At 39.1% G+C, this 23,534-nt stretch overlaps 1 protein-coding gene and 1 long non-coding RNA gene across 5 annotated transcripts in view; one reads left to right on the top strand and one right to left on the bottom strand.

Annotated features, from left to right (window-relative positions):
- map3k15 (mitogen-activated protein kinase kinase kinase 15) overlaps positions 1–14,927 on the top strand; it is a 31,027-nt gene extending 16,100 nt beyond the window's left edge. For 2 of the 4 annotated variants that reach the window (XM_005932155.3, XM_042224919.1), the window contains 15 exons: positions 71–204; positions 704–831; positions 1,133–1,263; positions 2,386–2,491; positions 4,419–4,576; positions 4,709–4,892; positions 6,133–6,310; positions 6,829–7,003; positions 8,037–8,222; positions 8,690–8,795; positions 8,978–9,218; positions 10,402–10,514; positions 12,762–12,868; positions 12,972–13,048; positions 13,864–14,927. In XM_005932155.3, coding sequence (XP_005932217.1) covers positions 71–204; positions 704–831; positions 1,133–1,263; positions 2,386–2,491; positions 4,419–4,576; positions 4,709–4,892; positions 6,133–6,310; positions 6,829–7,003; positions 8,037–8,222; positions 8,690–8,795; positions 8,978–9,218; positions 10,402–10,514; positions 12,762–12,868; positions 12,972–13,048; positions 13,864–13,957 — 2,118 coding nt within the window. In that variant the 3' untranslated portion in view covers positions 13,958–14,927. Of the gene's footprint in view, positions 1–70; positions 205–703; positions 832–1,132; positions 1,264–2,385; positions 2,492–4,418; positions 4,577–4,708; positions 4,893–6,132; positions 6,311–6,828; positions 7,004–8,036; positions 8,223–8,339; positions 8,796–8,977; positions 9,219–10,401; positions 10,515–12,761; positions 12,869–12,971; positions 13,049–13,863 lie in introns of those variants that run through there. The other 2 variants (XM_042224918.1, XR_006054884.1) reach the window with 2 other exon arrangements.
- Positions 14,928–22,124: 7,197 nt separating this feature from the next.
- The window catches only part of LOC102302962, a 3,419-nt gene continuing 2,009 nt past the window's right edge, over positions 22,125–23,534 (bottom strand). Inside the window, exon 3 of the long non-coding RNA XR_316412.3 lies at positions 22,125–23,528. This is a non-coding gene — a long non-coding RNA (uncharacterized LOC102302962). The remainder of the gene's footprint in view (positions 23,529–23,534) is intronic.

Here is a 23,534-nt window from a genome sequence, read left to right as displayed (position 1 = left end):
GTGTGTGTGAGATATTTAATGTAAAATATGTAAAATATGTCATTTCTATGCCTGTTTTTCTGTGCTACAGTATGAATATGACACCGATGAGACAGGGGAAAGGGTAGTGTTGGGTCGTGGCACCTACGGAGTGGTGTATGCTGGGAGAGATCTCAGCAACCAAGTCCGAATTGCCATCAAAGAGATCCCTGAAAGAGACAGCAGGTAGGTTGACCTACCAACCTACATTCATGGTTCCAAGTCTTTTTGGCATAGCTGACAAAACAAAAGAAATGCATAAAATTTGCTTAATATATATAATAATTAAAATATTTCAATTTTACTGATGGAGAACTCATGGCAAATTCAGTTTTTTTCTTCCACATAAATAAAAGTAAATGCAGTAATTGCATTTAGTATATTTAAGAGTTTATTATGTTGTAGTAACACAAAGAGCAAACAGTCTTTATTTTACAGTTGAACTTAAATCACACAAAAACAAATAGGAGCTTGCAGCAATGTTTTACCAGTATTTAATTTTTAATAATTTACTTTGCAGCAAATGTGTCTGGATTATTGGACAATGAACAGATAATTATTTCCAGTGTTAATACCAATGTGAATGTAGTTAATGATAAAACAGAACCTACACAAATAACACACAAAGCAAGGGTACGAAATGCAATTTGTCTTTTCTGATGTCTGTTTTCTTTTCCGTGGACAGGTACTCTCAGCCCCTTCATGAAGAGATCGCTCTTCACAAATACCTGAAGCACAGGAACATTGTTCAGTATTTGGGTTCCATTTCTGAGAATGGATACATTAAGATCTTCATGGAACAAGTGCCTGGAGGTATGTTTGTACAAACCACAGAAAGAGACACAGTTCTGTGTAATAGAAGCTGTCTTGTGTTACCTCCTATTAGGTAGCCTTACTGCAGTATACATCTAGTTCAGCCTCAGTGAAAAGGCAAAAAAATGTCTTAAGCAGAAAAACAACATATAAGATATTGTGTCTAAATGATGTTTTCTCTAAAGCTCATCTATTCCAGAGAGATATGCTTATGACCACCGAGTTGGTAATTAGTCTAACTAGCTGGGTGTTTTTCCACCCTTAAGATAGGCTTTGGACACGCCTTCTTTCTTTTCTCCAGGAAGTCTGTCTGCATTGTTACGGTCGAAATGGGGTCCTCTGAAGGAGGCAACAATTATCTTCTACACCAGACAGATTCTGGAAGGTCTCCGATACCTGCATGAAAACCAGATCGTCCACCGAGACATCAAGGTAGAAGGAACCCCGCCTGCCATGATACATCTTTGAGGAACACAGCTGTTACTTCTATAAAGTGAAATGTCATTATGACTGAATTTCAAGTTAAAATTATTTTTTAAAGAAACTTACAAGTAGTCTTAGGTTTGAGCTTGTGGATACAAAGTTGTCTTGTCTGGAAGAAAAGACATTAAAGTATTGAGCATTACATAGGATGAATGAGTTTCTTGCTGACTGAGACATATGGTCGAGTATTGTGGTCCTCAAGTCCAACCTAAAACCATTCATTTGTGCACCATCATGTGGGATCTCAGGCTAAAGTCTGATGCACAAAGGCGACCACATACTGGACACTTATGTTGGTTCTCGTCCTCAAAGCTGCACACTTTTCCACTTGGCTACTTTGTCTCTTATTCTCATAAGCATGCAACCTGTTAGCTTCCATGATTTCCTATTGTTTTACATCAATGTCACATTTCTGGAGGGATTTTTTTCAGGGTGTCTTTAGTCAGCTTTGGTCATTCTTAGCTGAGACTGTGTTAGTTGACATCTGAGCCTGCAAAAGTACATTCATGTTAAGATACATCAGTCAGTTAGACGTGCCTGAGACATAGGTGTTCTGAATTGGTCGAGAGTGAGCAAGCAGATAAATCAGAAGTAGGTTTATGTGTGAATGACTTTAGAAATGAGGCTAAGAGACTGCTGACAGCTGACACACAAGAAGGACCTGAGACATTGAGAGCCATAAATGTGTACAAATGGCAAAACTGCAGAGCTGGTCCTCGTACTGCAGGCGAAAAATTAGTAGACGAGGTGGGCCGACCAAAGATCCAATGAGAATGGGTTAGTGGGCATGCCCCTCAGAAAATCTCAGAACTCCAGGGAAACCTATCAAATCACACACATATGCATATGTATCACATAGGTGGAGAGAAAAAAAAAAGAATAACTAGAAAGAAACAGCACTGAAGATCAGTGGGAACAATGACAGGGCCAAGAATAGAGCCTCGTGGAACCCCATTACTGATGGGGAAGTACTTGGTGATAATTGGTGATAATTCTGTAGGCTTCAGTTTAAATAATAATGACCCACATAGTTCAATGCATTTAAATCTCTCCTCATTTGTTTCTTTTTAGGGTGATAATGTCCTAGTTAACACCTACAGTGGTGTCTTGAAGATCTCTGACTTTGGTACCTCAAAACGGTTGGCAGGAGTCAATCCCTGTACAGAAACATTCACAGGTAACCTTTTCGATCATCTTGCAGAATTTGAATTTTACAACAGGTTTTAAAATACATATAAACACCCATCAAAACCCATAAAAACATTAAAAAAAACCCAACAAAAAACTATATTTTTATATATATATATATATATATATATATATATATATATATACATTTTAAATACACTCTAAACAATGAGATTACAAAGGCATTAAATAAAAGAAACAGCCTTTCAACGTTACAATATCTATAAAAAACAATTCATATTATATTTCCTGTGTCAGTTTTGCTCTGTGAGAAGAGTCATTATTGCTAGAATATAGCTTAACACGGTGGTTTCATCTGATATACCCTGAGAGCCATGTGCAATGTACACAAACACACAAGTCTTCAAACTGTTCAAAAGTATTAGCTTACTATTAAAATCATTCATGCCCTACTTTTAGCTGCTACTCCATGTAACAGCTATTGGTGACTAATTTCACCTGTTTTTGTGTAGCTAACAGCCCAAAGCTGTTCATGTACCATTTGTTTATGCTGTTAGCTAACCATTTAAACTGTTCATTGTCTATGACTGACAGAAATTTCAAACAATAGCCCAGGGATTAAGTTGAAGTTTGTAATAACTGTAATCTGTTAAATGCTCCCAATTCTTTTGATCGTTGGGCTGAAGGAAGGACAATACTCGGTGTATAAATGCTCAATCAACAAGCTTTTATTCCATACAATTCAACACTTTATGAGCATAAACCATCCGGATGGGAGATGAGTCCGCCTGATCTCGAAGTGTCTGAGCGTTCCTCCAATTCTTATAGCTTCAGCCCCCCTCCACCTAGTCATAAAACCTAAACATCCACATTCTTTCTCTCTCTCAGTGAGCCCAAGTTATGATCTTGCCTTCCTGTGCTGTATGTTCTGTTCTTTTCTATTCAGACAAATAAGGTGATGACTCTCTGAAAACAGTATTTTTTATACCTCAGCCGTATAATGCATCATAAAACAATATCATTCATTCACAATAAATCAGCAGTCTAATGTAATACAAATCAGTTTAATAACTGTAATAGTTATCACCTTCTTCTTAGTCAGGAGAATAATGCAAACTAAAACTACGATTTCACAATCTTTAATTAGGGGTATAACGATAATATAATAATCTCACAAATCCCACGAAGTTCTCAGATGTGAACAACTTAAAAACGTTCTGCTTGGAAGAAAAATGCACAATGAGCAATTTCATTTCTATTTAACTCCAATGTCACAAAAAGACACACGAGCCCTGACCTGTCATAAACAGACTAATTCAGTCTGAGATGCATAAATGGAGTCTGAGATATGCTCACTCTCAGACTATGAGTGTAAATATCAAATGACCTTCAAAATGTCAAGAGCCACAATCAGCCTCTATGGAAACAGAGAGACACATGAGTGCATGCGAATGTACTGACATACACATTTATTGGCCATCTGGCCTTCTCCAGCAGCCAGCAAGGTGGGTAATTAGATTAGCTAATCAAGCAGAGGCAGAAGGGTGTTTACCTTTCATTAGGAGCTGTCTGTGTGTGTGTTTCCTTATCCGTTTCTTCTCTGGAGCATCACTTGCTCTTGTCTCACTCTCCTTTTTTATAGCTCTTGCTGGCTCTCTATTTACATCAGCATTTGGAGCAAATGCCAATCTGCACAGAATTTCTGAGCAGACTGGGAGACAAAATAAAATTCTTCTGAAATCTATCTTTAATCTTCGCCTCAGATTGCACTTTGTGTGCAAGGCCATGCAATAAAATGTCCAGTCAGGGTATACACTGTTATAAAAATATTAGCTAACAGAAGCAGCCTTTTGCTACTTCATAGTCTTGGTTTGCAAGTAAAAATGGATTTGTTGACTCTCTTGCATCTCTTTCTGTGTTGCAAATGCTTACACGATATACTTCTCTACTTGAAGGTACCTTGCAGTACATGGCTCCAGAAATAATTGACAAGGGCCCTCGAGGCTATGGGGCACCAGCTGACATTTGGTCCCTGGGATGTACCATTATAGAAATGGCCACTGGGAAACCTCCCTTTCATGAGCTGGGGGAACCACAGGCAGCCATGTTTAAGGTAGACACTGAGCTTATTTGTGTTAGTTTGCGTATTTACTTATGAACCTTTCCAGCCTTCAGCGGTCCAGTTATTTGCAAAACACATGTTTATTTTCTTCTAACACTAAATCTCCGTGGTCTCTCACTTCAGGTTGGCATGTTTAAAATTCATCCAGAGATTCCAGAGTCTTTGTCACAGGAGGCCAAGTCATTTATTCTACGTTGCTTTGAGCCCGACCCTCACAAGAGGGCCATCGCCTTGGACCTGCTCAGAGACACTTTTGTCAAGCACAACACCAAGGGCAAGAAGAGTAAGATCGCCTTCAAATCACCAGGTAAATACAAACAGACATTACTACAACACCACAAAAATATCATCACATTTCCAAATGGGTTTTACTGCATGATTTTTGTGATGCTCATGTAAATAGTAGTGCTATTTGATTAAAAAAATATAGGTGAGAAACCAGTAATATCCAAACTGGTTTTTCTTCCCTTTGTGTGAGGTTATAAAACCACATATATTTCTCACTGTCACAGCTGAGCAGCCGGTGCTTTTCAGATGTGAACCCAAATGCAGACCCAGACAAAGAGCGAGCCTTTATTTGGCTGATGGCGGGTGGAAACATGAAAACTAAGGAAACTATGATACATGATGACTCGAATAACAGACTGACTATGATTAACTATGACATGGATAACAGACAACGCAACACTGACAAAGAGAAACGCGGGGCTTAAATACACTGGGATAACGAGGGGAATGAGACACAGGAGGAGAGCACAGCTGGGAGTAATCTGACATGACAAGACCAAGAGGAAGCAAAACTCAATACATTGACATAGGACACAGACTTTCAAAGTAAAACAGGAAACATCACAGACGCAGACTTGACTAGGATACAGTTGACCGTAACCATGGGTCACAGAAACAGAGCCCAAAAGACTAGAAAAGATAAACGATGACAAAATCAAAATTCAGTAATGATACAAAACTTAAAACACTGAGTCACCGACCCTGGACTGTGACACTCCCACCCAATCAGTGAAGGTCACACTATGTCACAGAAAATGACATTATTGCGTTTAGGCTTCCTTACCCTAACCCTCAACATTTGACCAACCATCACAGTGGATTTAAAAAAAAAAACCATCATGTGATTAAAGCTTTAATTCAATTTAATTGCAAGGTCAGTCTCTTAATTGCCCCTGTGTTTTTGCCTTTTCAGTCTTCTGAATCTGAATCTGAAAACTAACATTAACTTGTACCAGAATGATGGGAAGATAAATATGTCGAGAAGGGGAGAAACAGCATTATCCAAAGCATATCTGGCAAATATCGTAGAGGCAGTGTTATGGTAGTAGGCATGTAGCGCTGCCAGTGGAGCTGGGTCACTAGGTTTTATTGATGGTGTGATACAAGTAGCAGGATAAAATGCAATGGTGAATGGCCATAAAAAGTCATATAATAAAGTTGAGTATGGGTAAAGGACAAAATGTCCTTATGTGTGAGTGTATTGTTTTAATTGTCTTGCCCATGTCTTATTCCTATTCTTCTTTTTATGTATTCTTCAGACTATATCCCTAACATCTCCCTGCCAGTGCAGGTGCAAGGCGAGGCCGCTGGCAGTAGCAGCAGTGAGCACGGCTCTGTGAGTCCCGACTGCGACGCAAAACACGACATATTCTTTGACAAGAGGAAAAGCTCTGGCTCCAAGAATCTGCTCAAACCTCCCAGTTCTAACTACCTGAGGTGTGTCTGAAACCACATACTGAGATTTTGCATCAGACTGGGATCGAATGGCATTAAGAAAACTATTTCCTTTTAAAATATTGTTTTACAAATTATTAGAGCAATGAAACAATGTGTTTCTGCAAAGAAATCCTGCTGCTGGTGCTGAATCTCAGATCATGTGAAACGATGTAAATGAACGAGTGCATCTGTGTGTGCAGATAGCAGGTGGCCTTATTGCACTCACACCGTCCTCCGCTGCCTTTTACAATACTAATTTAACGAGTCCTGATAATTTTACAAGCTTCAGCTGGTGGCTCTGCACACATCAGTCGAGCACCAATGTGCACACATGCATGCACGTCACGCAGCGCTGACTCATGCTACTTCTGCACTTTCCTTTGCACACAGAGTAGCCAGGAGAGGCTTGTATCTGTAAATAAATTAAAGAGCACACTGCTGTAAATCATCTGTTCACTTCATGTCTTGTTTTATGTGCTTCTCAGGTAACTTTGTGTGTGTGTGTATGTGTGTTGCAGTGTGCCTGATGAGGGTTCAGTATCAGAGGACCGCTCTGTTCCCCCATCTCCTGAGGACAGGGACAGTGGTTTGTTCATGCTAAAGAAGGACAGCGAGAGACGGGCCATTCTGTACAAGGTCCTCAATGAAGACCAGGAAAAGGTCATCTCCAACCTCAGGGAAAATCACATGCAGGTGTGTGTGTGTCTACTTGTGTTACATATAGAGTGGAGATATAAGTCTGGTTCCACAAGCACACTCGGGGGACATATATTGTTGTGGAGAGAAAGGTCTGTTCACCTGGGCAAACATGATGACTCAGCTTTCCTGGAAGACCCAGTTTAACGTTTTAGTTATAAAAGTAGTGGCTTTGTCTCCAGGAAACAAGGGCAGATCATAAGTCACATTTTACAGGTAACTTCTGCTAATCACAACCTGCTTTGGAGCAGTTTATGTTGAGAATTTAATATAGGCTGGAAATGCCACGCTTTCACTGATTCTTTTATTTACAGCACTGTATAAGTGTGGTGTAGATGTTCTGCTGGAGGAATATATTTTATGTATATAACCTACAGAGCCATACATACTAACACAAATTGCAGTTTTTATCTAGAAATTTTTGCTACCTGCTCATCTGTTAATGACTCTCGAGTAGACGGTGTCCCATTGATCCATTTTGTGCAGAAGAGTCAAGTGATACATCAAATCAAGTGCACACAGAGCTCTAAGCATAAAGCTGGGGTTAATGGGAAGAGTTGATAACCACCGTAATGAAATCTGGATCATGATACCCCAGCTGGGGTTTCAGATTTTACCAAACCAAAGAAAGCCCGGCTATGTTAGACTTGCTTCATATTATACCCCTATGATCTATGTCTGAGCAATTTGCAACACAGATTGTCATTACTGTTTCACTACCATGAATCCAGTGCAGTCACAGGGGGCCTAATTGCAATCTAAAATAACTGTTGTTCCTGATTCTTCCATTGGGGGGCGTAATTGGTCTTTCAGAATACTAATATCCTTCCCGAGTGCTTGATAAAGAAATGTACTTTATTGCACAGGGTAAAATCCTAAAAGATAAAGATAAAACCCAACCAGGAACAAAAATCTACAAAATCACTAATAATTTTTAAATTTGTATAATAATCTTAATAATATGGGCTTGTAATGCTACAGTTATTGATCACTAGGCTTAAATTGCACACTCTGCTAAAACTATGTGTAGGGTAGCGAGGATCTCCAGCTGTCCATCGATCACATCAAGCAGATCATCTGCATCCTTCGAGACTTCATCCATTCCCCGGAGCGGCGCGTCATGGCGGCCACCATCTCCAAGCTCAAGCTGGACCTCGACTTTGACTCCACATCCATCAACCAGATTCAGCTGGTGTTGTTTGGTTTCCAGGACTCGGTCAGCACTACCACACACACACACACACACACACACACACACACACACACACACACACACGGTTTCATTCCAATTGTTTCATTAGAGAGCAATTTGGGGTTCATTTTCTCGCCCAAGGATACTTTGGCACGCAGACTGGAGCAGCCAGGGATCAAATCACCAACCTTTGATTTGTAGATGATGAGTGCTACCTCCTCTGCCCTCTCCACAGAAAGAAGACTTCAGTTCAGTTTACTTTCTGTACCTTTCGTCTCTGACAATAATGACAGTTTGTTTTTTAATTGGTGTCCTTAACTGCCAATTAAAAAGGCCCTAAAAAGTATTTCCACGTTTTCCACTAGACATCTTGCCAAAAACAATCGAATAAATGTGCAACCAGCTATAGTGAGTGTGGAATCTTGTGAGTGTTGAAAAAAACCTACAAATAAAAGTGTCTATACTTTAAATGTCTGTGCGGACCTTCTCAGGTGAACAAGGTCCTGAGAAATCACCACATTAAACCCCACTGGATGTTTGCCATGGATAACATCATCCGACGAGCTGTGCAGGCTGCAATAACCATCCTTATACCAGGTGGGCATCTCTGGCAGCTGCAGCCTGTCATGAGCTTTTTACTCCACCTAGTGGACATTAACATCCATGCTATTTTACTTTTCCGATTTATGGTTTAGTAGTTTAAGTAGTAGAGTGCTCGCAGAAAGCCAACAACATAACATCAATTACCTTGACCTATGACTTTTTTACTAACACAATAGAGCTGCAGACCCACTTTGGCCCGGCGTCAGAGTGTGAGGGAGCAGAGAAGGAAGACGAGGTCGATGAGGAGGAAGCAGAGTTTGGACCCATTTTAGTGCAGCAAACTGACGAGACGGGGACAACGTCCGATCACACACACTCTGCGGTCAGCACTGTGAACTCCTCCCACTCCCACGAACATCAACGCTCACATCATCATCTAGGCGCCCAGCTGGGCAGGCTCAAACACGAAACCAACAGGTACCCACTTAATTAAATGTTTTGTTTACCACAGTTAAGGTCAGGTGGAAACCTTCACAGGCTCATGTGGAATTTTTTCTCCAGGCCTGCATGCACAGGTTTCCACTTGTAACTGAAGCAGGAAGCGGAAAACAAGGACAGAACGTGAGGTTACAAGCATACCCACGTACACTGTCACTATCTCTTCAGGGCTGTTTATGATAGGTGGCTGACATACCCACAGGGGCATGAAATGGAGCAAATTTCTGCACAGTCCTAATACACAAAACAGTATGGTGCCAGTAATCACCTTAATCAGATGGTAATTACTGGCACCATGCTTCAATGATACAGAGAGGGGTTTTCCTCAGCTCTTACATTTGCATTTCAAGTTGTTTTGTTTTTCCTTACTGGCTCACAAATGCGGTCATGTGAGTGGCATCTATCAAACGCAATAATGTCTTCATTCATACCATCAAGAGACATGTGATCAGTGATTTCATCATCACCTTTTTTTTAGCTTTTCCTTTACTGCTTTTAGCTATTAGTAACTTCAACTTAAGACGCTTTAGTTCATTACTTTAGATTTCATCTTTTTCAGCCATTCATTCAGATTTTGGTATTTGTTCTCAGCATTTCTGCTTCATTTTTGCCTCTCAAACACTCTCAAACAACACACCTGCAGCTGACTCTCTGCAGACTTTTGAATTTTTAATTGAGATAGCCTCGTGGAAACTTTATTAATAAGTACCACAGTGGAAATGGGACTGCAAAGAACAGTCTGATACTCATGTTGACTTTGTAAAAACTGCATCTGCACTTTAGCCCTGTGCTTGTACATGTCGATTTAGTCATAATGTAAAAATCTACTTTTAGCTGCTTACTGCATGTTTGATTTGGCATGGTTTTTACACTAGAGATAATCCCAAAGGCATTTATGTCTCCTCCTGAAATAGAACTGGGGATTTTCGCTTGTTTGACAATTGTGTAATGCACTATAATGCGATTCTTGTATTTAGCCGTTGTACTGTGTAGCTATAGCTCCTACCAATAACTGACATTAATGCGTGTGTCCAAATCAGTTCCACTATGGAATTTCAAAGCAGGAAGTTTCAGTATAAAATAGTTTGTCCAAACATCTTTACATTGTGTATACCAGGAGAAACTATAGAAATTAACTTAACAGATATTATTGTTGTTGCAGGCTGCTGGATGAGCTGCTACAAAAGGAGAAGGAGTACCAGCAGGTCTTGAAAACCACCCTGCAGCAGAGAACACATGATTTAGAGTTGGTCCGAGTCAGACACAGACCCCCAGGTAAACTGAATCACTCACACACTCCCTGCTAAGAAAAAGTGCCATGTTTAAATATGCTTAACTTTTACAATCTGACTTCTAAACTGGTTCCATAAAAGACTTATTTCTCCAGGGAAGAAGGCTAGGACCATTTTGAAGGTATTTGCATGTTTAAGATGAGACTAGATAACAGAGATTTAAGTAAGATTGAATGTTATTTAATGTTGTTAATTTGTTGCAATTTCTGAAAAAGAAGTATTGTAAATCAGAGACCACAGTCTATAAAATTAGACCCTGTATCCATATCCATAAGGAGTTAGATCAGGAAAAGAATACTGGATAATAATGTTAGGGTTGAGTTAGGTTGGGATTCAGTTGTGGTAACACTATATAATTTATATATTTATTTTCTGCATAAATGTAATATTCCACAGATAATATTGTAAATAATTCAGCACTGCTGACATGTGCTTGACACTTAGTAGGCTGTGTTTTTACATCTGAAACGTGATTCCCGCCCAAAATAAAAAGGAATGTAAACTCGTAACCAGATATGTAGGTACTACGACTGCTAGCATGAGGCTTCTAATCTCAAACAAATTAATGCCAGATAGCCAAGAGCAATAAACTCTACCAGCTTCTGAACAAAGTTTAGTCATGGGAAGATTTCTGGGCTCCATGGAAAAGATAAGGTAGTGAACGACCACACAGTCTGCAGGAAGAGCTGAACAAGACTAGAGCCATTGTGAGAGTGAAGGCTTCAGGCCAGAGCCATAAAATGTAATTTCCATGGGTCAGGGTGCAGATGGAGATGGGAGGGATCCTGTGTTGCATTGTCCAAACAGTTGTGGATCGACCTGTATTAAGTCCTAGTTATCATTCAATTCAGTCTTAAACAATGTTTGTTCTAAACCTACAATGTTTGGAAACCTGTTGCTCTCAGTGGTAATGCTTATGGTATTTTTTTGTGGAAATCTGAAAACCAAGAATTCCTCAAATCCTGTTTCAGGCTTTGAATTAAATCTTCTGCAGATGGGATCGGAAATTATAATTGAGAGTTAGTTACTCTACACTCCACCAGTATAAACAGTGAAAAAAATACAAAATGCTATAGCATTTTTAGCAGCTTCTATTGCACATTTCTATTTCTATTAGTAAGTTAATGATATAGGGCTTATGTTCAGAACTGCTTGATCGTGATACAAAAACACTTTTTTCTTCTTCTGTTATGAAAAAGAGGAAGTAGGGGGAAATAGATTGTACAGCTTAATCCAACAGGAAGGTTTTAAATCTAAACAAATGCCTTTCCCTTGAATCTTTCTCAAAGACATCATAGCCTCCTTACCTAAGACTCTATTCTTTAGTGTAATTAATCTCTAATCCAGCTGGTTCAAAACCCTCCTGAGCACCTAATGGAAATTTGAAAGTGCAGTCTCTCACACACTCTAATTTCTTTAGAGTGCTGCACCCAATGATAATGATAGGTATCAATTTTATGTCCTCTACTGATGATCCATATATTGTGAGAAAAGACTTCTTCCACTTCCACATATTGCAGTTCAAATATTTGGGGGTCAGACAGTTGGAGCAGCAGAACTTTAAGTGGTAATGTGTATATATTTCAGATTATCCTGTGAATTTAAGATAGAGCTGTGCTTTAATTAGTGGTTTGAGTTTGGCTCATTGCCGGGGACTTTTTCTCGTTGCGGCTATTTTTAAAAGCCCCCGGCATTATTTTGAAGTCCTTGTCAAGTTTAGTGTACATCTCTTTGAAGTTGCACGTCAGCCTGTAGCTGCTTGTGCAGCTAGTTTGACATGTATAGGTGCCAAAGTGATGATCTAACATTCTTGTGCTGTCGTCATGGAGAAGAGATCATTAACCCTGTCATGCATGAATTATGACAACCTCAATCAGGATTTTTTTCTTAAGTATCTTATTTATCTTTAGGCATAAAAGGATGAATAAAGTACTTAAAAGAAAAATCCTGATTGAGGTTGTCATAATTCATGCATGACAGGGTTAAATAACAGTAATTACATTGTAACATGTCATCCAAGTATATTAACATTAAATGACCATTGGGTGGCAGGGTATGGAGTGACACATCAGTGTGCAATGTAGTGTTTTATGTGCAAGTATACCATCAACACTGACACAAATACAAGAAAACAGCCTTTGACTGGCTGCTCAGTGTAGTGACCAGAAAGGGTTAATACTGAAGATCAACATGTACTTTGAGCAAAGTGTTCCTATACCTGTCGTTTCAGACATTTCACCTCCATCCATCCACCACATCCCAGCAGACCATGAGCCAGACAAGCAGCTCATCGACTGGCTGAAAGAGCAGGGCGCAGACCCCGACACCATAGACAAGGTTGAGTATCTTTATATAGGCCATTAGTGTGCAGCTTATCATTCTAGTGCACCGTGGCAGCGAAGTGTCAATATAAAGTAAGAGTGCTTCTGTTTTGTCCTAGTTTGTTCTTGAGGAATATACACTGACGGACATTCTTCGTGACGTTACCAAAGAGGACCTCCGGTGCCTACATCTACGGTATCTGCACATAAGTTATATAAAGCTAGTCCTGCAGTCTGAGAAATAAACACATTTCATAAAAGTCATACATTTCTTTCCAAGTACATGAAGAGTAAATCTTCATCATTGCCTCCTTGACATTTACCTTTTATAGGTCACTGAATTTCCAAACTCCTCTGATGTTCCAGAAAACATTAGAATGGTTAAATCACACCATTTTTCTTCCACAAGGTTAAATGGTATCTCACTGTACGAATAGCCTCTTCTGAAGTGGTCTGATGTCATTTTACCGTTTATAACTGCAAAAGTCTTTTAGAAACTAGGGATGCTGCTTACCTCGGTTATCTCCTGTTACAGAGTAATAGGTCAGAGTTAAATAAAGTCAGACTTTTGCAAGCATACAACAAAAGTTTGTTTTGCAGCTATAAAATACTTCAGAACTGTTGACCCATTGCCATTAGCTTCTCCCATGGCCTATAGTACTGCATACCAACTTAATAGATCAGCTCCACAGATTACCACTTATCACAAATATATGATTTAGCATTTTGACTCAGTAAAACAGCAACATTTTAACCAAAAGCAATGACAGATTGAATGGTTTTGCTTTGTGAAAAACCATTATTTCATATGCTCTTGCAGGATTTCCCACACAAGACTGCTGTACTGATGTGTTTGATAAGACTTTATCCCTTTTTTTACCTCAAAGGACAAAAGCGATAAGAGAGTTAACCTTACAGCCTTTTTTACTGCCTTTTTCAAGTTATACTTTTAGCTAATAATTAACATGCACAGCTGTGATGTGCTGTAACAACATCTATGCTTCCTTTCAGGGGCGGAATCCTCTGCCGGATCTGGCGAGCCATCCAGCGGCACAGAGAGCGAGACAGGCTGGCCAACGACAAGCGCTCAGAAAACAATGCATGATGGAGTAGAATTCTGTTGTGGGGAAAACACGCACATGTTCACACATTACCATGATCTCTCCTTTTTCTCTGACTCTACGGTGCCTTTTTAAAAAAAATGTTGTTTTTGTGTTGTATGTACAGGACTCACTGAATCCACATAGAGTCCGACTTGACCAGACCAAAGTGCTTTAGTGCAGGCACTACTGTGTGTACCTTTGTGCTTGATATTTATGAAACATGCTCCCCTAATGTTTCTTCAGAGCATTGATTCTCAAGCTTTTTTGAAATGTTCACTTTCAGGAGTGCCACAATTTTTGTATTTAAACAAGCACTACAGCCCTGAACTTTTTAGGGACTTTTCAGAAGTCACATGCGACCTCTTTAACTTGACTGCTCCCTGGTACAAGCACGTCATGTGGCATTAACGGGTGTCATGTTTACTGCCTTCACCTTCAACCAAGCTCCAAATATGCAAATGTTTCTGGAGTTTGTTTCTGAAATTGTGCAAAATTCAAGAATGACAATAGGTTTAATTTCACATTGTGTCTTTGGCCATCCTAATGTCAAGGCTCTGTTTCTCCCAGAAGGACATGGCTTGAGAACCACTGCTTTAGGATGTTAAAATCTGCTGTATATTGGTACAGTCAGCTGTGCTGTCTATGATGAAAAGAGTCCTCAGCATTGAATGAATTTAGGTATCTGCTGTATTGCATTCTGCATCTTTAAGACTTGCATTCTTCTAAGCAAACTGTCCTGCTTAGCTTAAAATGTTGTGTCTCTAAATATACATTTCAGCCTAAAGCCTTAAATTAAACATAATGTAGCATGCACATATATCACTGCTGCTGATCACTGCCTTTAGATTTTTATGCATGTTATTTATTAGTCGTAACTACTCTCTTGTATTCTCTATCTGTATTTAATTTATTTTTTATTCCACCTGTCATATTATATGTTCTTTACAATTCCAATAAACCTGGGAAAAGCAACATTTTTGGCTGATTTGCTTCAGCATCACCTCTTGGTTTTCAGGTATTTGTCCGAGGAAGAAATGAGTCCGGTCATTTTCCGTGTTTCCGCCAAATCATTAATGTTCGAATTTTCTGGCTGTTTCATTTTAAATGTTTTAAAACAGTGTTTAGGCCCATCAGGGAAAACTACACTACTATGCAGGCAGTTTACATAAGACTCTTTAGCAGTGTGCATGGTTCTGCTGATTCTGCATGTCTGTCGTCTATTCACCTGCCTGAAACCGGTTTACCAGTCCACAGATGACCTTTTACCTACTTTGTAGGTACTTGTTTGAAACTATTTTTTTGGGATTGTGTCACCTTACTCGCTGCACACTGTAAACCTATCTTTTAATGTACATTCTCTAAGTAAATTGTGATCTGTTTAGTTAAATATAAACCAAGGGTTGTCTGTTATCTATAAGAGTTACCTTCCAGATAGCACGTTATTGTATTTTGATGAATAGATCTGAAGAATTATATTGTACTGACAGGTATGATTTATTTTTTAGGGCAAAAACCCCATAATAGTGAGAAGAAAGAGAAGAGCGCAAAGGGAGGAAGAATGGAGAGAGAGAGAGAGTTAAATGATTATTAATGATTAAATGCAGTAAAATCACACGGGAAGCGAAAAAGGCTGAGAAAAGAAATGCTCAGTGCATTATGAGATCTTTAAGATATAATGGGGCCTGATTATTTGAGACCCTTTACATGAAGGGAATGATTTTCAATTTTATATTTAACAGTCAGCCAATTAAGAGCTAATACAGGAGCAATACGGCTTCTTCTTCATCCTAACATAAAGAAATAACCAGAAGTATTCCAAATGTAGCAAAAACAATGGTCAGTGCAATAGTTGTCTACAAATCCCAAGTACAGTGCTCAGCATAAATGAGTACACCCCACTACATTTGTCAGAAAACCTTTAGTTTCCTTTGAGAGTTAACATTTTCCACGAGATTCTATACTACAAAATACTCTCACAAATGTGGGGCATTGATTGCAAACAAGATTTGTGAATGAATTAGATTTTTCTAACAAATTCATTCACGCCCATGTCGCAAAAATGAGTACACCCCAATTATAGTCTATAGAGAAAAGCCACAGTTTAAGACTACAAAATTCAAATTAAAAGGAATTCAACCACAGGGGGTCTAATGATTCATTTAAGAGGTGTCCAGCAGACAGGTGGCTTAACAAAGAAAAGCTCTTCCCATTTCATGCTGTCAGCAATGGCTCCACATAGAAGAGAAATGTCACAAAATCCAAGAAAGGAAATCATTTCTTTACACAAAAAAGGTGAGGACTACAAGAAGACCGGCAAAGGTTTACATATCAGCCAAAATACTGTAGCAAAAGTGATCCAGAAATTTAAGAAAGATGGAAGTGCAACCACCTTACAGAGACATCCAGGCCGTCCACGGATGTTAACCTCTCGACAGGAGTGTCTCCTGATGAGAAGGGTTGAAGAAAATCACCATGGAAGTTCACTGCAGTTAGCTCAAGCAGTAGAAAGCCAAACTGGAGTGACCGTTTCCTGTGACACCATACAGCGCACACTGCAGAGGAATGACATGCATGGGTAATGTCCACGAAGGAAGCCTCTCCTAAAGCCCATGCACAAAAAATCATGGCTAGAATTTGCTAGGGCCCATGCTGAAAAAGATGAAGTCTACAGGGACTATATACTCTGGAGTGATGAGACAAAGATCACTGTTTTTGGAACTAATGGTTTCAAAACTGTATGGCGTCGTAAAGGTGAGGATTTCAAAGAGAAATGCATGGTGCCTACAGTGAAACATGGTGGTGGCAGTCCTTATGTGGGGCTAAGTGAGTACTGCTGGTGCTGGGGAACTGCATTTCATTGATGGTATCATGAGCTCAACAATGTTCTGCTCTATTCTGAAGAAGAAGATGCTGCCATCACTCCGTGCATCACTCCATCTAGCATCCAGGCTCTAAAAGAGGTTATTCTGGAAGAATGGTGAAAGATAGATGTTGCAATGTGTCGCCAGCTTCTTCATCCCATGCCTAGAAGACTTGGTGCTGTCCTTGAAAATCACAGTGGTCATACAAAATAGTAGATGTAGCAGTTTTTATTGCGGGTGTATTCATTTTTGTGTCAACCAATATGGTTAAAACTGAAGATTTTGTGATCTAAGTTATAATATTAACCTTAATTTCATGTTATGGAGTTAAACAAATGTTCAATAAAACTCAGCCTTGTGAAAAGTTTGGAAATTGTTCTTTTGTTCATTGAGCAGCTCATTAAATTTGTACTTTTTTAAGCGGGTGTACTCATTTATGCTGAGCACTGTATATATTATATAAAGAAGGATGTGCAAGTTCTCACCATGTGTGAGCTATGCCATGCTATGTCAGGGCTAGCTTAGCTTAATAAAACACCAAAATGTAAGATCTTAATGCGCTGTATCATTAACAAGTTATAAAAATGGGTCAATTGAAGTCAAAAGCCATCAATTTGACCATCAAATATTCGAGTTCAGCCTCTTAGTCATGTTCTGTGACAGGATGCAGTTAGCTAATGATGAGTATTTCCTTGAAACCTTACTCTTTCTATCACTATTCTGGCATTGATTGGTTTGTGCAACCTAAATATGCCAGTATAGAGTCTTAGTGCAATGTCCCAAGATGTATGAAGGAGAACATTTTACAGAAGCCGTCTAGACTGTAATACTGCTGCTGCTGCTGCTGTGTTAGTACATTAAAAGTGTTTTTAAAACCCATTAATACAAGGCTAGCCTCGCGTTGACTTTGTCTACAAACATTAAAAGCCAACTAGAAGGCTAACATCAGGGAAGTCCCAGCCAACTGTTAAGGCACTAGTTTTTAAACAGGGAATGCCCATATTCAAATCAGGCAATGTTTTTTTTTCTTTCATCAACCCACTCCTGGAACTTTTTGCTCAAATATAGTGCAACGGCAAAACTAACATGCAAATGTTAAGCAATCTATGTTCACCACCTTTAGCTTTACTGTTGTTTTTTTTTTTTTTTTAGCTTGATAGATTATAAAAAAATTCAATCATTTCCAGTAAACACCAAATTATATTAGTAGGCTTACAGATCTAGTATTCATGAAGTGAACCTTTGTTGAACATCATGACATCGTCCTTTATGCATTTATACAGAAAAAAACATGCTGCAAGCGGCACTACATGAGAGACATCTCCATTAGGAGGCAAGATAAAGATCACTATTTTACATGTTTATAGTGAAATAAATGTATATTAAAAAATACTTGTATGTGCATGAATATGTTAAAAAGCATATTTGATTGTTTGTTCCACTTTTTAAAATTTATTTATACAGTAAAACTGTTAATTTTCATTTGTTGCCTCAAGGCAACACTGCGCAGTTAGCCCAGTTTTTCTTCAGGCAATATAATGCATTTGAATATGTTTGTAGAGATGTGTTTGTGTGCATTTATATGATCATAGTCAATGTTTTTACTTTACAATCTGCTCATAATTACAGGACATAGATGTAAATACCTTTTATGGAAGGAAACCAAGGGAATGTGCACTCTCTGTCCTCAGAAAGTGAGGACAGTGAGCTTTCAGGGAGTGACAGTGAAATAGAGGAGTGGATCCCTGAATGAGGTTTGAGGGACACTTAGGAGCTCAGGGGTCAGGGGTCAGTTGGTAAAGTAACTGTGTCTCTGTGTGAGTTAGTGCCCACATAGCAAGCAGGTCTGGCCAGGATCTGGTATCAAGTCGGCACTGCTGGCTGACTTCTGACATGATAAGACGTATGTCATCCAGATATGGGCCAGGCCTGGCATAGATGGCACTGTCTATGTGATGGCATGCCACATCTGGCTTGATTGTGGCTTGGCTTATGTGGCCCAGGCCTACAGAAAACAGGTCTGGCCCAGATCTGGCATCAAGCTGGCACTTCTGACTGACTGGTGTTTTGGCAGAGTGTATGTCAACCAGATGTGTGCCAGGTCTGGCAATGAGGCCACCGTTTAGTCAAATTTTATGACTGATATATTATTAGGGACCCTAAAGCTCCCCCAAAATAGGGAGAAATATTTTTTTCCCCAAAAATCAAAAAGTCATGCAGTAGAGAGATAAGATTCATTTTCTGGAGACTCAAGATTTACTAGAAATGAATCTTGATCCATTTAATTGTCACTGAAATATTTCCAAAGTGGTGGACCAACCAACCAAATGACCAGCATTCATATCCAATCCCCTCTGCTTTGTTTTCCATTAGCCTGTCCTACAGAGTGCATGATTTCTTTGTCAATGACTATTAATTATGCACTGCTACAAATCATTTTGCCAACTAATAAAACAGTGTGGTTTTGAAATTCAGACAAACCGACCCTCACATGTGTATGGGCTCATAACATTGTCTTGCCAGTTAAAGAGGTCATATTTAAATAACTGAATTGACATTAGAACAGTCATAAAGGTGGAATAGGAAATAATCTCTTTAAACTAGCTAAGCTTTTTGTCCATTACCTTAAAGCTGCAATTAAAATATGTATCATTATTTCTAGTAGGTACTGGAAAATAGATCAGTCTTGTTAGTTATTTGGAGCAAAGCACAACATGCTCATATTTACCAACCCAACAGGTTTCTCATACCAAATACATTCCACACGTACACGGAAAAAGTAGATTTGTTTTGGCACTTGCTTTCAAAACAGAACAACTGACAGGTATTTTATTCAAGGAAGCTGAATGAATGGATCAGTATTTGTTCTTGTTTTCTAACTATTTGGGGTCTCCAAAAAGATCCTGCTTCAAATACCGTATGTACCAAGTCTAAACATATAGCTCCATCAGCTGTGGTTACCCCTTGAGAAATTTGACACTTACACATAAATCTAATAACCAAATTTGAATTTTAGCAGCTTGGAAAGAACCAGGAAACACTGGATTTGTTTTTATTTTCACTGTGGTTAACTATGAGAGGTGTTTTTTTTCCATATTGATGCATGGTCTTGGTGCCAACAGGGTGCATGTGACTTAATCATGCACCAACATCTTATTGAGAGGTAAATGTTAGTGCATAAAGGTTAATGACAGGATGTTGGCATGTTTATCACTGAGTCCCTTTGACCATTAGTATCTTGAGTGCTTGTTTCTGCAATTCTAGGAATCTGTTTTTGCTCTTGAGCTGTTAAAGTTCACATGACTTTTCACACCAAATCCTCAACTTGTGCTGTCTGAGCTACTTACCTTTGTCTGTCCCTTTTCTTCTTCCACACTTTGCCTTGGGGACCTAAATTTTCATGCTATCCCTGTCACAATTGCCCCTTTGCTGCAGAATTATTCCCACTGCTAGGCTACTTCAACATCACTAAGCATGCTAAAAACCCCAATCATCTCAGAGGTGACACGCTGGAGTGTTTCTTTGGTATAACTCCTTAAGATCGACAGTATCTCCTATCCCCTCTGTAATCTCCCATCGCCCTGCACATGCAGTGTCACAAGCATAAAATCTCATACAGGAACATCAAGCCTGTTATCGCATCAGACCTAGCTGACAACACTGAACCTGCTTGACTCCTGACCACAGACCACACAGTGGATGGCTTAGCTGTGTGTTACTATAATGTCTTGGCTCACTGCTTTGACCCACCACAGATACTCTTTCCTAACATAAAACTGATTATTTTTGCACCCTTGAAGCTCCTCACCACACTCCCCTACCCTGACGCCCCTGTCCTTTACTTCAAGTTTCTGGACTTTTACCTGGCTCGATCCACCAGCGGCTATTACAACATCCCACCTCCCTCACACTCCCATTCTATCCTCACAATTTCTTACTGTCTGCTCCACTCCTGCCTTTCCTGCCTTTCCTTCTGCTCTCCACTGGATGGTGTTAATATTACTGAGTTGGTTATCAAAGCTACTTCATCAAATCATCCATCACGATGAGCTCGGTTATAACTGCTAAGATAATCATACACACTTATATCACAGCACAACACCCTCCAATCAGCTCTGTCATATGTCACTTGTCAACTGCCTGGAAGATATCAAAATCTGGATGTCAACCAATTTTTTTTTTTAATTGAACAACAATACAAAATATAAAAACATAAAAGTCATTACCATGCCCTAACCTTCATTTCACCGTCTCTGGAGGTTGTCCTGGTTTCATCCTAGCATATCAAATCTAATTAAATCTCTAATTGTGTCTTCTACCACTTCAACATCTCCAGACTCTGGCCTTAACCCAGCAGCTGAAAGCCCCATTCATGTTTTTATGATCACTTTCCGGTTTAGTGCAATGATTTTCTGTTTGGTCTGCCTAACAAAGCTGTGAACAAACTCCAATATGTTCAGAACTCAGCTGTCAGAGCTCTTACCTGAACTAAGTCCAGGCAACACATCATTTTCACCCTCATGCATATCCACTGCCACCCAGTCAACTCCCATATTTCCTATAAAATCATTCTGTTCACCTACAAGTCCCTACATGCTCATACTCCAGTGTCTATTGCACATTCTCCTTCTACACCCCATCTCAGACTCTCATGTGTTCCTCAGTTAAAAGTCTAGTCCCATGTAGCTGATCATGTGTCCTTTGTTGCTTAAAGCTTTTTCACTTGTGCAACCATTTTGGGGATCGGCCAGAGTTTTGCCTTAATCTTGTGTCATGCATCGTGTAGTATACATGGGGTAATGAGAAGCGATTGACAACTCACGACCAGCTCCCGATCAGCAATCGTATGGTCACAAGAAAATCAAACCTGTTTGAAATCCCGATCGCCCCTCGTGAGGGTATCCCACTGTTGAAGCACTGCCACGAGCTGATTTTACGCAACCTCTCAAACTGTGCATGTGCAAACACAGAAATGGACATGAAAAAGATGGAGCAGCATGGCAGTGCAGCGTGTGTGCAGTCGTGTATGAGCACACAGTGTGAGCACTGAGGTCATATCTGATATCGGACCGTATAGTGTGAGAACATGCATCGTGACCTATGAACTTCTAACCCCTGCAATTCAGTCGTACAGTTTGAGCAGGAGCTGAAAAAATTGCACAGTGTATGCCCAGCTTAAATCTGAAACACCAGTTTCTCTAAAATCTACATTCTAGGGTCAAACCAGATTCATACTGTAGCTCACTACAGTCTCGGAGTTAACATACAGATTTTCAGTTTGAGATACTGTCCATTATTTTGTGATTTCAGCAGTTTTATAAATATAAACATCAAATAAGAGGTTAATCCACTCAGTCAGCAACAGGAAAATAATTTAATAAACATACAAACAATGCTTTTTAATGCAGTCTGCCTCAAAAACAGAAATAGTAACATAAATCCACATGCTTGAGTATATGCAGCAAGTAACTGATATGCTTATGAAAACATTACAGACTTCAGTGAAAATAAAATACACACATTTTCATACCTTCCAAAACAAAAAGATTATTGCAGTCTCTTGCTCAGAAGCAGGAACTACTCTTTTTCTGCTTAGGCTTGTGTACTCCTTTCAAAGCTTTATTTCTAAATAATTAATGAACTGGTGGATGTTGGTAATTTTTAACAAAATATCTGTTAATCCAATTTTCAGTCTTTTTTGGTGGAATGGACTTCTCATTAATGCCAATCACATTGAATCTGCATTGCTTTTTGCAACTTACAGTTTTTTGCTCTTTTGGTAATTCGTTTGCATTAACCTTAACATTAACTTTGTGTTTTCTGCAGCTAAAATGAATACTGTGTCATAATACTCTGGTCCTATGTGTGTGATACGATCAGCTCACTGAAATCTTACCTTACATTTCTCTTGGCTATTGAGATGGCAGAGATATCCCTCTGTCTTCTCTTTGCCAATAACTCTCTCAGTTTCCACAATATGAAGCCATAAAATGCCTGAAGACATGTAGTTATTGAGTAAGAAATAGTTTTGTGAAGGCTTATCCTTTTTCTGTTGATGTGTGTATCACAGTCCTCTTTGTTCTCACATCTGTATGTCAAAAGTGAAATATGAAGTCAAAGCAATTGCAGTTGGAGATTAAAGTTGGAGATTATGACAACACGACTTGGACACTGGAGCCAGTTCTAAGAATGACACTGTAACACTACCATTGCTGTTGTTCATGTCTGAAAGGCAAATAAGATATATGGTATAAAATTACTCTCTTTGCTTATCGTTTTTGTGATCTTTTGAGTCTCTGAAGGTTAATAGTTTATAAATGACTGAGTATAACAGGAATGAGAGAAAGGGGTGTCACAATGTCATGCTAGCATAACATATTTGTGGACATTTTTTCCCAGTTTTTAGCTATGCAGTTTGTTTGAAACCATCAAAATGACATCACTTCAACACTTCACTTCATCATTTACATGTACAAAGCCCCAAACAAAGAGCAACTAATCATCTTGATCTGGCCTCAGCCCTCAGATATTGTTATTATAATATAAATAAAACTTTGTTTAGTTTGTTTAGCTAAAACATGTACAAAACACATTTTGAGAATAAGTGCTATATAGGCATGCTAATTGTAGCAAGGATATATTAATTAATATTTGTGCAGATATTCAGATACTGTTCTTCTTCCTGGGAAGTTAGCCATTCTTTCTCCTGTTGCTGCAT

This window comes from Haplochromis burtoni, unplaced genomic scaffold, assembly GCF_018398535.1.
Source record: "Haplochromis burtoni strain Fernald_Lab_line unplaced genomic scaffold, NCSU_Asbu1 Contig_155, whole genome shotgun sequence".
In the NCBI taxonomy this organism is placed as follows: Eukaryota; Metazoa; Chordata; class Actinopteri; order Cichliformes; family Cichlidae; genus Haplochromis; species Haplochromis burtoni.
This window is presented reverse-complemented; position numbering and strand designations above follow the sequence as displayed.